An 18349-nucleotide genomic window follows, 5' to 3' on the forward strand; every position below is an offset into this window, starting at 1 on the left:
ATTAGTGATTGTTTGATGTCATATTTGTAAAACAACAACCGCGCTTGTAAAGATTCAGTGATAAACGCCTAACATTAAGCAACTTCCTTGAAGTAAATTTCCTGCACTTTCAGTACCATTCAGTTCGTCACACAGAGGTTCAATAACCCAACGTTCAAACGTGAAAACTAAGAGTGGGAACCCTCAAGCCTGATAAATTGTCAGAAAAACTAAAACCTCTTACTGTAAAAACATATTTAATGTCAAAACAGTGCAAGCAATTTTAAGACAAATTTACGGTTGCGACCAAATACATCGGTAAGTTAAAACCCACACACTTAAAGGCCTGAGCTAATGGCAAATTAAAAAAAAGGGTATCAACTCGGACCAGAATGTAAGTGCTTCCTTAATTGAAACATCTGAAGCGGAAGTCAAGTAAAGACGCGCGGCTACAGTTATTCTGTCATTTCGTAGGCAAAAGGATAACTACACCTTCAGTTTTTGTTTTATTTTTCAACATTACAAACGAAAACTATTAAATAATAAAAAAAAAAAAAATAGATCACTGAAGTAAAAAGTATCGTATCAGCTGTTTACGCGCAAGAGAGTACCATATGATCTTGTCGGAGGTTCAATTGCTTGGTTTTAATCACTATTAAAAACAGTCAATTCACAGCATGCAAGGTGGTACGGAACTCAGCAAATATTGTAAATGCTTCCTTAAAACATCTGAAGGAGGAGTCAAGTAGAGACGCTCGGCCTAAGCTGCGCTGTCTTTTCGTAGGAAACAGATCGGATTGTTGTTGTTGTTGTTGTTTTTTTTTTTTTGTAAATTTATGCTCAGGATTACAAACGAACACTATTAAATGATAAAAGAAAAATAATAATAGATGAAGTAAAAGGTATCTGATGAGTAAATATGAGAGTACCACGTGATCTTGTGGAAGGTTTCATTGTTTGGTAGTAATCACTATTAGAAATAGTCAATTCACAGAGTGAAAGGTGATACGACATAAAAACGTTTACATCGTCTAGCAAAATATGTAGAAATAAATTGTTAACCCACTACTGGATTTTTCGAGATACATACTTCCTTTGTATAAATTACAAACTGTTATTAACCTTACTGGCGCTAGTTGTTGATAGAAAGCGGTAAGCCAACGTTCTAGAGAAAGGCGATAATTAGCAGCAACAAATTAAACAGGTACACCTGTTCATGAATAACGGTTTGGAGTTTGTCTCTACTTTTGCCGCTGAAGCCCCACTTCACATTCTATGGCTTTGCTTGTTTAGATTCTGATCAGTGACCTCAGTCCAAACTGCCCCGAGATTAAGTGGAGTAGAGTAGAGTAGGGAACATTGAAATACGACTACCTATGTATCATAGGCAATTTCCCATCGTGCCAGCAAGTCTGCTTCATAGAGTCCATTAAACAAACAGTTGGTATGAGACAAACGTTATACTTTATAAACGATTAATCCCAGAAACTGTCGCGTAAGTTATTGACAGTTGCCTCGTAAAACTAAATATAGTCCGACAACTGCTTTATTGTTTATACATATTTATATGGCCAACTCATAACTCGCAGCACACATTTGCAGCTAGAGTTGGCCCTTAATGTATTGTCACCTTCTTTTCAACTGAATTTTGCAAGCGCCGTTCTGAGTCGATAAAGAACCACCACTGTTGATCTACCTACCCTAAGGTAAGCTTTTTTTTTAAACGAACCCAATCTTGATAATAGTTACGAAAGTTCAAGTGATGCCTTTTCTTTGGCGATGTCCTACCAGTCAACGTTCACCTATTCACACGCGTTCGTACCAGAACCTGCAAGCAATGCTGGTTTACTGGAAATTAACTTCGGTATGCCTGCGTTTGTCTTCACTTTTTGTTGGGCTGCAAAAATATAGAAGATATTTCCGAAATTGTACTTACATGATGTTGTTTATATGGGATTTATATCCGCTGTTCTGGTGTGTTGGTTTACGGATTGTAGTAAAAACACAATGTATGAAAATCCTAATGACGATTAAACGGGAAGGATTAGGAATTCTTTTACGAATTTCCAAATGTTAAACACTGTCAAATTACTCTAGAGCTTAGCATAAAGCACGATTTTATTTTGCCCAACTTAACACGTATAAAAGAAGTTGAGTACCGATAAAATGAAAACCTAATTCAAATACTCAAAATATTATTTGTCACTGAACCCTCTTTTCATAAAAGAAAAACATTTGCACGGTTCTCCAAGCTTTAATTTGTTCGATTGTGTCTAGCTTTACTAAAACAGCGTTTAGCTATTGTAAGGTTTCTAGCTCAGAAACGACATGGTGAATCGACTACCAAAATTCGCAACTTGTTTGGGGCTGACTTACTCGAAAAATGAGGAAAATTTGTTCATCCAAAAGACCAGGTTTCCTTCTCGTGTAATTACCGGGAAACATTTTGTGCCAAATCAAAAAGAATTAGAAACATGTTGCTCAGTCACGAAAAAAGTTGCCACGACAAATGACTCATTCGTGCAAGAATGAAGAAAGTTCAATTTATTACACTGAACTAGCGTTAGACTTAATTCTACTGGTTTCATCTCTAAAGGTGCATTTCCACTGTCGCGTAAATTTTAGGTGCGTACTGACGTAAATTTAGGCAGCTTTACGTACGTAAACAAAATAAGAAAGCGATGTTTGAGCCGTGTGCGTAAACGTAAAAAGTTGAGCGTTGTTCAACTTTTTACGTTTACCTAAAGCCAACGAAATTTACGTCTGTGCGCACGTAAAATTTAAGGGACAGTGGAAATCCATCTTTACAAGGAGGAAACGAAACAACACAATTTAACCATAATGCCCATCGCATCAGTTTGCTCTTTAGCAGAGGGCACAGAATTGAGTCAACGAAGTGTGCGCCCTTTCTAGCATTCATCATTGGCTTATAACGCATATTTCATCACTCGCCCGCGACCCGAATGAAATACTGATGAAATATGTTGTCGCGGTTTGCCCTATACACGTTTTCTGCAGGAAAAGAACCCATCTTAGATATTGTCTATCTTTCAGAGGCTTTATTTGGTTGATACATCCCTCTAAAACGATCGACAAATCAAAGCGTTGATATTTTTGTCTTTGTACAATTGTTAGTGAGCCGTTGTGTGGTTCGCGCTTTAATACTCAGTGTTACAGATTACTAACATGAAAGCAATGGAAGGTTTAGTTACCAGTCATTTCACCTTAACCGAGCTCCTGAATCTTCCTTGTATAGGAATAAAAAAGTTTACAGTTTACCGTCTCCAAACGTTTCTGCTGAGTCTGTGCAAAACTAAAACTGCTTCTGAATAAATTGATCTATTTATGAAACGCAAAAATAAGCCACAACAAATTCTCACACGGTCAACTTGCTTGTACGAAATCGCAACCGGGAGCAATAATGTAAACTGCACGAGGTAATATATTTGCAGGATGAAAGTTTTTTTTTTTTTTTTGTTAGAACAAGGTGGAACTAAAAACTGAATTTTACACATATCCAGCAAAGGTTAGCCAAATAACACAACTGTCTGCTGAATAAGTTCTTCAAATTTATGTCTTGATAGCAATCAAAAGTAATAATAAGGTTGGGAATCATTGCACAGTAATTTAGTGAGACCCAGCCGATTTTTGTATTAAACGGCCAGGTGACGACGAACAAAAACTACTACTTGTGTGGTAACTTGTGTATGTATTTTAACGAAAACTTGAGCTTTATCCTTCTATAGTTCTGATGCAATTTCTTTCCTTCGATTCTTTCTACAGATGGTTAATTCTTCCAATCAGAAAAACGGAACACAAAATGAAACAAGTTTCCCGTGGCCCTCTTCATCTGAGTGCATTGCCTGGCTTACAGTGTTCATAACCGAGTCTGTTGCTATAGTAATAGTTAATTTCCTTACAATTATTGTTTTTATTAAAACCCGTGGTCTCCGAAAGCGCTCCATGTACCTGGTGATCAACCTGGCAGTTGCAGATATGTTTGTTGGAGGATATGTGGGAGCGTGGAATTTCTTTAACACCGGAGTTCTTTGTAACTTTTGGCAGTACAACTTGTCTTATTTTGGACTCTGGCATCACGTAATATTTGCCGTGTTAAGAACGTTTATCTTAACCTCTGCAACAAACCTGACTGCTATTTCTTTGGAACGGTTGCACGCAACGTTTCGTCCCTTCAAGCATCTCCTCATCAAAAAGTGGGTATTTGGAGGAGCTATTGCGCTCATTTGGGTTACAGCTGGACTATATTCAATTGTATTCCAAGTTATTTGGGAGCTGAGAGATCTGAACCTATTCAACTATTTTTTGGTGTCTTACGTTTCCTTCATTTCTATTTGCCTATTTTTCATCATTGTTTCCTACGTTTCCATTGCTGTTAAAATTAATTGTGGAGCCCGCCCTCAGCATCATGGTGCAGTAAGCAGAGAGAAAAAACTGACCAAGACATTGTTCATTATGACTGTGGTATCATTAATGTTGTGGTTGCCCCGTGTTGTTTTGCTTTATCTTTTCTGGCTTGGTGATTCGTCTGTTACTTCCCTTTCTCTTTCAACCCAATTTAATTTATATAATGACTTTTTATTTTTATTTTTCGCAAACTCACTTGTTAATCCAATATTGTACTCGTTTAGAATGCCAGAGTTCAAAAGAGCTCTGGTTTCACTTTTGCGTTGTAGATCCCAGCCCGCAGCAGTTCAGGACTTCCCTCTTGGTGTCATGTAAGCCGCAAAGCTATACCCAGTCCACTGCAGGCCACACTACTCCCAAGGAACGTTGCCAGTGCAGAGGCAACCGAAGCAGTTGTCTAGGTAACTTAGTATCCAAGTTCGTCTTTTTGTAGATATTTATGGTATTTGACGTTTCGTCAGATGAAAAGTTCAGACTTTCCCGTTGACTCAAAACATATAAGACATATTAAGAAAGAGTTTGACTATTCGGTAGCCATGGAGTGTCTGTGTGTGAGATCGAGTAGAAAATTTGTCTTCTTTTCAGAATTGGTGTCTTCTGATCTAGCTGCGGGATGTTAGAAGCACTTGAATTGTATTTCTTACTTGTTCACGTTTCAGCTCATTATTAGGGAAAGCAAATAACGGGGGAATTTATACACGGAAAACATTCGGAGATAACTTTTGGTTCCTTATGGCTCAGGATGTGAAAGCAAAACAAGCTTTTGCCCATTAAATTATTGGACCAAAAACAAGAAAAGAAATGTTATCGGTTAAAAGTGTTAGTTTACAAATTGTGCAACAAACCGAACGTTTCTAAACAGTGTGTACTAACTTGAGGTTCTTGAGGTTGCTTATCCAAAGTGCCACTGAATCTATTCTTCCCCCACCTGGGAGTGGGGGTTCAGGCATATCAGTTTTCGGGGGAGGGGGGGGGGGGGTTCTTTTGTTTGTCTTCTTTTCAGAATTGATGTCTTCTGATCTAGCTGCGGGATGTTAGAAGCACTTGAATTGTATTTCTTACTTGTTTACGTTAATAAGCCCATTATTAGGAAAAGGAAATTACGGGGAAATTTAGACACGGAAAACTTTTGGGTCCTTATGGCTCAGGGTGTGAAAGGAAGACAAGCTCTTGTCCATTAAATTATTGGGCCAAAAGTAAGAAAAGAAATGTTATCGGTTAAAGGGGAAGTATCATGGGGTTTTTGATATCTTTTGTTAAAAATGATGAAATAAGACTTTCAATCAGCTGCCAAATAATTCTAGAATGACGAGAGGAAAGAAATCAACTCAATTCTTGAAAGGAACAACTCGTGATCTGTTCTAGCGCATTTTGGAAACAAAAATGCGAGAACTTGAAAAACATTAGCCTAACATTTTTCAAGTTTCAAGCCATACCGGAATACTCTGTCTCTGGCCAGAGGCAGTGATTGACGTTTTTATTGCACTGGGGTGATAAGTTATAACAATTTTGTCAATTATTTCGTTGTTTCTGCAGACAGACAAACACTTTTGGGTTTTAAAATGACAGCAAATTTGCGTGATACTTCCCCCTTAAAAGATTTAGTTTAACAATTGTGCAACAAACTGAACGTATCTAAACAGTGCGTACTAATCTGAGGTTCGGGTTATATTTTTGCTTATCAAAAGTGCAAATGTATCCTTCCCCCACCCGGGAGGGGGTATTCAGGCATATCAGTGTCGGGGGGGGGGGGGGTGCCAAGATCTTTCTTTTGTTTGAAATTAAAGCTCACTAACTTGTTTGGATTAAACAATTTTAAGTCCAGTTTTAACCTGACAGACTCGTTTTGGGTTTAACAACTAGACTTAGTTCTCAGTTTGCACGACCATGAAACTTGGGCGCCTTCCCTGAGCAATGTATGGCAGTTTCATTTTCCAGCAAAAAGAAATGAAATGTATATAGTGTTGGCGGCAAACTCTTAAAAATACAGGAAGCCAGAGTATTCTGACTTATTTAAAACAGAATTAAGAATATTTATTTGTCCGGCGTAGTTCACTGTTGAATAACTAGCAAATGAAATTAGTGAATGTATAGCAACAGTCTTTTATAAATGAAATTGAACAAAATAATTATATAAACGGCAGATTCCTCACTGTATGTAAATTCAATGAAAACAAGGATTAACTGAAATTCACTTTTTTTTTATTGTCGTAATTTATACTCATTACTGTGGGGTGCAATGTATTATAGCATAATTACGGTATCGATTTCCAGATATCAATTAGTTAAGTAGCACAAAACGTGAAAAAAAGAATTAATGAATACCTCATTATTTTAATAAATAATGTAGTGAGACGACGAAGTCAATCTTCCTTTGCCTTAGCTTACTTGTTAGATCAATATGAATTCAGTCCATTGTGACTCAGTTTTAAATTACTTACCTAGGTCTAGTCCGTTAATTACTTTAATAAATTTGTATTTTTGTTTAGCTTTATGCTTTTGCAAAACTGTATCAGTAAATTATTGTCATGTAAATAAATCTTGATGCTGGCACTCTCATCTAGCTTGTTAAATCATTATTCAGTCCGTTACTTGTGAGTTTTTTTTAAAAAATGACATCTTGTTTTAGCTTGTTTCCTTTGTCCATCTATTAATTTAAAAAATCTGTTTCTTTGTTTAGCTTTATGCTTTTGCAAAACTGTAACGGTGCGTTCGATTGACCCTATCCCGAAATAAGAACTCATACAATGATGACAAGAAATCCCTCACCAATAAGAATTTTTAGGAGTTACTGGAGTACGGAGACGGCTCTTAAATTCTCATGTGTCAGCGATAGTTTGCAGAATTGGCCTCCCATTTTCTTAAGAAGAGAAATTTAACAGCTATTCCGCCTATTTTATTTCCGGAATAAGGTCAATCGAACGCAATCTAAGAGTTTATTGACATGTAAATAAAGTTTGTTGCTGTTGCTGTTGTTTTCATTATCAAGTTACGACCTAATAAGAGTTCATTTCATCCTTGACTAACACACCACTCCGAAATTGAAGCTAATAACTTGTGCAGGATTATCTTCGGGATTGCTTTCGTCTGAATACCCGAACCCCCTTCACAACCCCGCCCCTGCTTATCCCAGAGTCGATAATTCGCTATGCAGCGGACAAAATGTACTCCAACCAATACATTTTGTCCAGTAGATAAAGTTGTCCGCTCTTTCAACAACTGGGTGTAGGTTTCATTTTCATGTTTTTAATAGGCTAAGAGTTCCCGGCCGGTCTCAAGAAGACGGTAAAAATCCCAGTCTAGATCGGGTTTCTAATAGACCCAAACCACAAACACACCCGACTCCGAGAAATAAATGAACTGAAAACTGACATCGCTTTCAATGAAGGGTTATGCACTATCCTTTCCACAGTCTACAATTTGAAATGACGTAAAAGATCTCTATAGTCGTCTCTTTCCTTTTTAAGTCCCTTTCCACTAGCTTTACGCTTTTGCAGAACAGAAAGAGTTATTGCTTCGAAAATTAAACTTGTTTTTGTTCTCGATTTATGAGTTGATTTGAATAGAATTGAATCTTCGCTTTTAACCCCCGCCCCGTCCCTCCGCAAACCGAAACTACACTACCGTCCTTTCATTTCGCTCATTATCCTTACCCCCCCTTGTACTTCTACATCTGTCACCAATGAGTAGACATCGTTCGTTGTCCGATGCGTGCGCTGCAAATTTCAAAGCTTTAAGATGTTAAATTCAAAAGTTTCCCCAAAGGAAAAGAAGAAGAGATGGATCTCCTAAATATCATAAAGCTGTCATCTTTGAACGGCATTTTACGAGGTCAAAGGAGAACCCGAAAAGAAGCAAAACAGAAACGCTTTCCCCACAACCGTCTCTAGTAAGCGCCTAACCTCTCCGACAAGGCTCCCATTTGAAATTCAAAGCTTACTATAGACTACAAACTAACACCCTCCCCCCCTCCTCGTGCGACCCAAAAATGGACTACAAACGTTGCCATTGCTTATGTACAATGAAGAGATATACGCTTTCGTCACCATGATGTATGGTATGCAGTCTGGAATTTATGCCGTAAAAGCTCTGCTTGCACTGCCCTTTTTTAACCTGCCCCCTTCCTTTAATAAGCCCCCGGCCGTTTGAAGGTCTAGCTAATGCATTAAAATTATTAAAATAATCAAGTGTCCTCTCTCTATGTATATAAGCTTCCCGTCCCCAACTTTCGATCACGATAAAATGAAATCACGATGAAAAGTTGCAAAACTCAGACGCCAAATACATGACGGTCACTTGGCCTATATATAAAAACTTAAATCGTTTATCATTTGTGCAGAAGTATCATTGTGCCAAAGTAACAACGACATACCTTGACTTTGTGGGATACAACCCAATAATTATATAGAAAAAACGAATTTAACTTTAATTTTAGATAAGACTCCTCTCTAGTAAGCCTCCATCTGTCGTATAAGGTGCTCCTCTACCTTGTGGCTAAAGAGTAAACAGCCCCCCCCCCCCCCCTCTCCTTCCCCAGAGTTCCTCGAGGAGCTTTAATTGCGGCCACATAGGGTTAACAGTTGCGTAAAGAAAGCCTAAAAAATAATCAGTCTTAAACGGGATTCGAACCCATGACCTCTGCGATGCCAGTGCAGTGTACTTCCTGCTGAGCTATCAAGCCAAGTGGGAATTGGTCATATTGTGAGTTCGTAATATACCTGTGAATGATGAATAAATGAATATGAATATATGAAAGATAAAATATTTGAACTGCGGATGAAAGGTAAAGCAGTTGCAAAATTTGCGAGTCAAATATAATTTATTGATCGTTGAAGAGATTCCCTTTCGTTTTCTTACATTGACTTGTTTCAGGGTTACTCGAACGCAGGAAATAACTTTTCATTATGGTAGCTGAAACCACATGAACTTCTCGAGTGCCTACTTTTTCTTCAGACGACAAGGCAACATTGGCCTTCATGTACTGAAGTTACATGATGTAGAAAGCAAACAAAAGGAGTTAACAAAAAATTAAGAACGTGCCTTTCACACTCGCCCTGTATAAACTACTGTTATCAATGTCACATATGCAGGTTTTATTGAGCACTTTTTACCACGGTGGGCCACATCGTTGGTTTTGAGCAGCATTAAATTAAGCACGCGTTTACTCAGTATAAATTTACAACTGAAACAAAGTGTACATGTCTAGATCTACATCGTAAAGAGCAAAAACACGAGGTAAATTAATATAACTGTAGATATTTAAGCTTTCACAAAGGCATAAGGGATATAACGGTTTACCGTTACAAACACAAAGCTAACCGTCTGTCTTTCCTTCCAGGAAAGGCAGAAATGACCTCATTTAGGTCAATTTCCTTGTGTTCGTGAATATGCATTACGGATAGCGAGGATAACCTTGCATCTGACATAGAACTCCGAAGTGGCGTCTTAAGCCTCTTCATATTACGAAAGCTCCGCTCTGCAGCACACGAACACACATGGTATGTGAGAAGCCTCTTGACTTTTACAAGAATTCCAGGGTAAAATTTTGGGATAGAAAAGTCCAGCGTTTTCATGAAGGTTCGACATTCGGGTGTGGACAAACACTACGTTGATTAGTTGGGTTTTTTTGCGTGATCTTTTGGGGGAATACCGTCTTTGGTCGGTTTGGTTGATCAACTTTTCAACCAGTTCAGAACCTGGTTGAAATTGTTGAAAACGATGGGTGGCGTTCGCTGAGTATCAACGGGCGTCAATTGTCATGTTTCGTCATCATTTTGCACGTGACTGCGTGATTTTCGCGAAAAAAAGTTGCCAAAATATTGTCAACAAACAAAATGGCGGCTTTTTTAAATCAAGACATTGAAACCCTGGATCTTGAGAAAGTTTCTCGCATATTCACGCTTCAAAGCGAAGTCACTATTGCAGGCTCTTCAACAGTGACAGAAGATGATGGCTTTATGAGATGAACGGACGAAAGCGTGAAGCATGAGTACAAATTTGCCGACGTAAACTTTAATAACAAAAGGGTGTGGGAGGCAATTGCAAAACCATGAAGCAAAAAGACCCTCCCCAGGCCAAACCGCGTTTCAACCAAAAACAGTAGGAAAACTGTCAGAAAAGTGTTCTATTGGGACACCTCAACCAAATCAACCAAAACCAGTTCAGGTTGAAACGGTTGGCCTCTATAGAACACGTCCCGAGTTAAGTGACTTTTTTTTTTTTTGTTTTTTACTTTTTATTGATTTTATTTCATTTTATCTTACCTGTTTTAACCTTATTTCATTTTATTTTCGACTTTTTCAGGTAGACGTAGAAACTGCAAAGGACCGCGAACGATAATGCTGCTAGTTGACGTAGGATCGACAAGAGACCTAATCGGACAAAAATAAAATGTCACACAAACTGCAAGGCTGATACTACGTGAAAGAGTTGAGTTTGCGAGACAACAACCCGACAGAAACCGACAAAACAGGGCTGCAACCGTAGACAGCTGTTTCGTTCTTATTGGAACTCGTCAGCACGGTGTAGCAGTTCTATATGAAACCAGCAACAGAGCCAGCTCTAATAAAATGCAACAAATCCCATGCCCTATCAAGTCTCGTGCTTTGAACCTGCCCGCACCCCAAATCACGCGTTGCCACATCACGTGCCTCAGGAAGAAAGCAGGCAAAGCATCGAATTTTTGTCTCGCAAAGTCAACTGAATGTAGATGGATAAAATCATCTGAACATTGAAACGCAGGGACAAAACCATGCTTAAAAGGCACAACATATCGGATCTGTTACCAAGGGCGCCAATTGCAAAAAATAGAGTAGACGTCAAAACTGCAAAGGACCACGAACGATAATGCTACTAGTTGACGTAGGATCTACAAGAGACCTAATCAGCCAAAAATAAACTGTAAAACAAACTGCAAGGCTGATACTACGTGCGTATGTGCGTATACAGGTAGCTACGCCCTTGCAGATAAAATACTTATGCTATGCCCAGGACTGCCAAAAAAAAAGCCTCATTTTCGCACAATGCATATAGTTTCCGCGCGTGACCCAAACTATCCCACAATCTTCCACTAGCTCCCGACCTCCCAGAGTTGGTAGAGTGGGGGAATACAATATCCTGTATTATTACATGTTATGAAAACAATAAAGACATTGTGAACGCTAATCTCCACAAATTATCATGAACGTTTTTGAAAAGTGGTTTGAAAACTGAAGAAAGCCAAAGGAAGCGAGACATCTGTGTTCGATTTGACATATTACTGAGAGATCTCATATCATTCCAGGCACACATCTTAATGAATATATGTTTTGCACAGTTTGTCAGTCAATCAGCAAACGTCACTACTGACCAATGTTCATCAAAATGCACGTCCTGCCATTTAAAAGAAACAATGGAAAACAGGATAAGAAACGCTAATTTGCTCAATATTTCATTGTAGAGTGCTATTCTTTATGCATAATGAAACGTTTTTAGCCTCTGAGCGGCAAAAGATTAAAACTACAGCAAAGAAAATATTATTATTTCTCTGATCGGAGGTAACCTGCCTCGTTTACAACGTCTTGCATGCTTGGGCGAGGGGACAAAAAACGAACAACAGAACAATTAATATTCCCAGCCCTAAAAAAAAAAAAAGAAAAGACAAAAGAAACACTGCAGCTGCAGGCTATAAGGGTCCAGTGAAAATACAGCTATTGAAAAGTGCAGCTCTACAGCTCTGATCGCCTTACTAGAATGATTGCAAATACCATCGTTTGTGTAAACAGGTAAGCTACCTGTAAAGTGAACCTTGTTGCTTTTTGGTGTGTTCGTATAGAACTACAAAGATTTTTTTTTACTGACAAGGACAGAATAAAACCTATTTTTATTTTAGCCTCACTGTAATAAGGGCAAGAAATTGAATTGCCAGTAGACCGAAAATGTAAAAATGACAAGTCCCGTGACCGTCATTTTCCATATACGTAGATGTTTCCCCTAAAATTTACTAATTGAAGTTATTGGTGAAATGTTTGCTGTCACATTTCTAAAACAACAACCGCTTGTGAAGATTCAGTGATAAACACCTAATATTAAGCAACTTTCTTGAAGTAAGTTTCCTGCACTTTATACCATTCAGTTCGTCACACAAAAGTTCAATAACCCAACGTTCAAACGTGAAAACTAATTAAGAGTGGGAACCCTCAAGCCTGATAAATTGTCAGAAAAAGTAAAACCTCTCACTGTAAAAACATATTTAATGTGAAAACAGCGCAAGCAATTTTGAGACTAATTTACGGTTGCGACCAAAATACATCGGTAAGTTAAAACCCACACACTTAAAGGCCTGAGCTAATGGCAAATTAAAAAAAAAGGGTATCAACTCGGACCAGAATGTAAGTGCTTCCTTAATTAAAACATCTGAAGCGGAAGTCAAGCAAAGACGCGCGGCTACAGTTATTCTGTCTTTTCGTAGGCAAAAGGATTACTATGCCTTCGGTTTTTGTTTTATTTTTCAACATTACAAACGAAAACTATTAAATAATAATAATAATAATAATAATAAAAAAATAGATCAACTAAAAAGTATCGTACGAAGAAACTTATCGTTACCAGCTGTTTACGCGCAAGAGAGTACCATATGATCTTGTCAGAGGTTCAGTTGTTTGGTTTTAATCACTATTAAAAACAGTCAATTCACAGCATGTAAGGTGGTACGGAACTTGGCAAACATTGTAAATGCTTCCTCGAAACATTGGAAGCAGTAGTCAAGTGGAGACGCTCGGCCTAAGCTGCGCTGTCGTTTCGTAGACAACAGATCGGATTGCTGTTGTTTCCTTTTTGTTTTTTTGTAAATTTATTTTCACGATTACAAACGAACACTATTAAATGATAAAAGAAAAATAATAATAGATGAACTAAAAGGTATCTGATGAGTAAATATGAGGATACCACGTGATCTTGTGGGAGGTTTAACGGTTTGGTGGTAATCGCTATTAGAAATAGTCAATTCACAGAGTGAAAGGTAATACAACATAAAAACGTTTTTAACGCCTAGCAAAATATGTATAAATAGATTGTTAAACCACTACTGGGGTTTTTCGGGATACTGATACTTCCTTTGTATAAATGACAAACTGTTATTAACTTTACTGACGCAAGTTGCTGATAGAAAGCGGTAACCCACGTTCTAGAGAAAGGCGGTAATTAGCAGCAACAAATTAAACAGGTACACCTGTTCATGTATAACGGTTTGGAGTTTGTCTCTACTTTTGCCGCTGAAGCCGGACTTCACATTATCTGGCTTAGCTTGTTTAGATTCCGTGATTGATCTGAGTCCAAACTGCCACAAGATTTAGTAGAGTACATCGAAATACGACTACCTATATGTATCATAGGCAATTTCGCATCGTGCCAGCCAGTCTACTTAATCGAGTCCATTAAACAAACAGTTGGTATGAGACAAACGTTAGACGTCATCAACGATTAATCCCAGAAATTGTCGCGTAAGTTATTAACAGTTGGCTAGCTCGTAAAACTAAATATAGTCCGACAACTGCTTTATTGTTTATACATATTTATATGGCCAACTCATAACTCGCAGCACACATTCGCAGCTAGTCAGTTGGCCCGAAATGTATTGTCGGCTTCTTTTCAACTGAATTTTGCAAGCACCGTCCTGAGTCGATAAAGAACCACCACTGTTGATCGACCTACCCTAAAATTTATGTTCAAAATTACAAACGAAGACAATTAGATAACTGATAACAAAAGAGTTCATAAACTAAAAAGTATCAAATGGGGAAAACTATTAACATGAGTTGTTTACGCGAAAGAGGGTACCAAGTGGTCTTGTGGGAGGTTTAATTGTTTGGTGGTAATCACTATAAGCAATAGTCAATTCACGAAGTGGTCAGTTCATAACGAAAAGTGTAAGTCACTGGATGTGGAAGTTAAGAGTGGGAACCTTTCTGACAAATGGCCAGCTACAGGAAAGCCTGCTAATGCGAACCGTTATATCTCATAGCAAATTATAGCAAAACTGTAATTTTGAGAAAAATTTAGGGTTGTGATAGACATTTCTCAGTTAGAACCCACACACTTGACTATAACGCCTGAGCTTAATTGTGGCAAATATTAAGAAAAGGGTGTTAACTCAGGCCAAAAGATAAATATTTCCTTAAAACATCTGAAGCGGAAGTCACGTAGAGACGCTCGGTCGAAGCTGTTCTGTCTTTTCTTAGGCAACAGGATAACTTGGGGTTTCGTTTTATCATCAAGATTAAGAACGATCACTATTAAATGATAAAAGATCATGAGATGAATTGAAAGATATCAGATCAGTAAACATCATCAACATCGATTGCTTACGCGAAAGAGGGTAAAACTTTATTTTGAGGAAGTTTTTAATTGTCTAAGCATGAACATTTTAATAGTCAATTCATAAAGAGAAAGATTATATGAACTAAAAACGTTTTCATCAGCTTGCGTATATATATATATATAGAATATTCATTCACTACTGGGTTTTTCGGCATACATACGCCCTTTATATCAATTACAAACTGTTATTACCCTTACTTACGTACGGGTTTGACTGAAAGCGGTAGGCGGAAGCTCTAACGAAAGGCAATGATTAGCATTAGTTCAGTGCAAATTAAACAAGTGCATCTGTTTATGAATAACGGTTACGAGTTTGTCTCTACCTTTGCTGCTGAAGCCGGACTTTACATTCTCTGGCTTAGCTTGTTTAGATTATGATTAATCCGATTTCAAACCACCACAAGATTTAGTAGAGTACATCGAAATACGACAAGTGGTAAGTGCGTCACAGGCAATATCGTATTGTGCCAGCAAGTCTGCTTAATAGAGTCCATTAAACAAACAGCTTGTATCAAGTCCTGTATTATTTTTGCATGGAAAAATTAATAAGGAACGTATGAGACAAACGTTATACTTCAAAAACGATTAATTCCAGAAATTGTCGCGTAAGTTATTGACAGTTGGATCGTAAAACTAAATAAATGTTTATACATATATGTATGGCCAACTCATAACTCGCAGCACACATTCGCAGTTAGAGTTGGCCCTTAATGTATTTTCAGCTTGTTTTTAACTGAATTTTGCAAGCGCTATTCTGAGTCGATAAAGAACCACCACTGTTGATCTACCTACCCTAAGGTAAGCTTTTTTTTTAAACGAAACCAATCTTGATAGTAGTTTCGAAAGTTCAAGTGATGCCTTTTCTTTGGCGATGTCCTACCCGTTAACGCTCACCTATTCACACGCGTTAGTACCAGAACCTACAAGCAATGCTGGCTTACTGGAAATTAACTCCGGCGTGCCTGCGTTTGTCTACACTTTTTGTCGGGATGCAAATATATAGAAGACATTTCCAAAATAATACTGACACGATGTTGTTTATATGGAATTTATATCCGCTGTTCTGGTGTGTTGATTCACGAATTGTAGTAAAAGCTAAATGTAAGAAAATCCTGATGACGATAGAACGGGAAAGACTAGTAATTCTTTTAAGAATTTCCAAATGTTTATTTACTGTCAAATTTTCCTCAACTCTAGAGGAAGGAAAGAAAGAAGTTGAGTACCGATAAAATGAAAGCCCAATTTAAGGCCTCAAAATATTATTTGTTAATCCCCCTTTCATAAAAAAATATATATATATTATTTGGAATTTGCACGGTTCTAGTCAGCTAAGCTTTGTTCCATTGTTTTTAGCTTTACTAAAACAGCCATAAATTTAAATAATTCAAAAGCGGTCTGGAATTGGAAGGTCTCTAGCTCAGAAAGGACGTGATTCATATGAATCGAGCACCAACAATTGTCAACTTGTTTGGGGCTGACTTAAGGTGGATTTCCACTGTCGCGTAAATTTTACGTGCGTACAGACGTAAATTTAGCTGGCTTTACGTTCGCAAATGGAATAAGAAGCGATGTATGAGCCGCGTGCGTAAGCGTAAAAAGTTGAGTGCTGTTCAACTTTTTACGTTCACGCACGCGGCTCATACATCACTTCTTACTCTATTTACGTACGTAAAGCCAGCTAAATTCACATCTGTACGCACGTAAAATTTACGCGACAGTGGAAATCCACCTTTATTCTATTTACGTACGTAAAGCCAGCTAAATTCACGTCTGTACGCACGTAAAATTTACGCAACAGTGGAAATCCACCTTTACCCAAAAAATGGGGAAAAGTTTCAGTTTATCCAAGAGACCAAGTTTCCTTCTCGCGTAAACCGGGCAACATTTGGTGCGAAAACAAAAAGAATCAGGAACAAATGTTGCTCAATCATGAAAAAAGTTGCCACGACAAATGATTCGTTTTGTGCGACAATGGAGAAAGATTCAATTTATGTGAAACAAAATTTCCTCAATGTGTTGTCAGGTTTACTAAAGACTGAACCAGTGCGCCATAATTCTACTGGTTTGATCTTTAAAGGTGGATTTGTACTGTCGCGTAAATTTTACGTGCGTACAAACATAAATTTAGCTGGCTTAACGTGCATCAAAAAAATAAGAAGCGATGGCGGTGAGCCGCGTAACGTAAAAAAGTTGAACAACGATCAACTTTTAACGTTTACGCCAGTCGTTGATACGTCGCTTCTTGAGGTGGATTTCCATTGTCGCGTAACTTTTACGTGCGTAAAGGTGTAAATCTAGCTGGCTTTACGTACGTAAACAAAAGAGGAAACGATGTGTAAGCCGCGTGCGTAACCGTAAAAAGTTGAGCGTTGTTCAACTTTTTGCGTCTACGCATGGCGTTCATATGTCGCTTCTTATTCTGTTTACGTACCTAAAGCCAACTAAATTTACGTCGGTACGCACGTAATTTACGCGACAGTGGAAATCCATCTTTACAAGGAGAAAGGAAAACAGCGGAATTTAACCATAATGCCCATCGCATCGTTAGCTCCTTTTCAGAGGGTACCGAATTGAATCAACGAAGTGTGCGTCCTTGCTAGCATTCATCATCGGTTTATCGCAATACCCGAGACCCGAATGAAATACTGATGTAATATGTTGTTACCTTTTTTCCCTATACGCGTTTACTGCAGGAAAAGAACCCAGCTTAGGCATTGTTTGACTTTCAAAGGCTATATTTGGTTGATACAACCCTTTAAAACGATCGACAAATCAAAGCGTTGATATTTTTGTCTTTGTACAATTGTTAGTGAGCCGTTGTGTAGTTCACACTTTAATACTAAGTGTTACAGATTACTAACATGAAAGCAATGGAAGGTTTAGTTACTAGTCATTTCACCTAAACCGAGCTCCTAAATCTTCCTTGTATAGGAATAACAAGTTTACAGTTTAACCTCTCCAAACGTTTTTGCTGAGTCTGTGCAAAACTAAAACTACTTCTGAATAAATTGATTTATTTATGAAACGTAGAAAAAAGTCACAACAAATTCTCACAGGAGCCGGAAGCGATAACGTACACTGCAGGGGGTTATATTCGCAGGATCTTTTTTAGAACAAGATAGAACTAAAAACTGAATTTAGATATACCTAGCGAAGGTCGGTCAAATAACACAACTTTCTGCTGAATAAGTTCTTCAAATTTATGTCTCAATAGCAAACAAAAGTAACAATAAGGTTGGGAATCGTGGTACAGTAATGTAGTGAGAGCCAGCGGCTTTTTGTATTAAACGGCCGGGTGACAAGGACCAAAAATCACCACTTCTGTGGTAATGCATATACAGTCGGACCTCTATTAAGCGGCCATCCTGGGGACTTTGAAAACTGGCCGCTTAATAGAGGTTGGCCGTTGAATAGAGGTATCGAATACAGCACTTTACTGACAAAAAAATAACTCGGGACTTTGGAAAGTGGCCGCTTAATGGAGAGTGGCCGCTTAATAGAGGTCCGACTGTATATTTTTTTAACGAAAACATGTGCTTTTTCTTTCTATAGTTCTGATGCAATTTCCTTCCTTCGATTCCTTCTACAG

At 38.0% G+C, this 18349-nt stretch overlaps 1 protein-coding gene across 1 annotated transcript; it reads left to right on the plus strand.

Moving 5' to 3' along the window:
* Positions 1–1568: 1568 nt before the first annotated feature.
* On the plus strand, positions 1569–5246 carry LOC146455188 (substance-K receptor-like). The gene is made up of 2 exons (XM_085094569.1): positions 1569–1685; positions 3763–5246. The coding sequence occupies exon 2, from the start codon at positions 3763–3765 to the stop codon at positions 4717–4719; it is 957 nt and encodes a 318-aa protein (XP_084950695.1). The 5' UTR covers positions 1569–1685; the 3' UTR covers positions 4720–5246.
* The last annotated feature ends 13103 nt before the right edge of the window (positions 5247–18349 follow it).

Source organism: Pavona decussata, unplaced genomic scaffold, assembly GCF_977016875.1.
Source record: "Pavona decussata unplaced genomic scaffold, jaPavDecu1.1 SCAFFOLD_284, whole genome shotgun sequence".
NCBI lineage: Eukaryota > Metazoa > Cnidaria > Anthozoa > Scleractinia > Agariciidae > Pavona > Pavona decussata.

Bases quoted from the DNA above. Each gene is read 5' to 3' on its own strand.
- LOC146455188 (XM_085094569.1), top strand. From the start codon at position 3,763: ATGGTTAATTCTTCCAATCAGAAAAACGGAACACAAAATGAAACAAGT.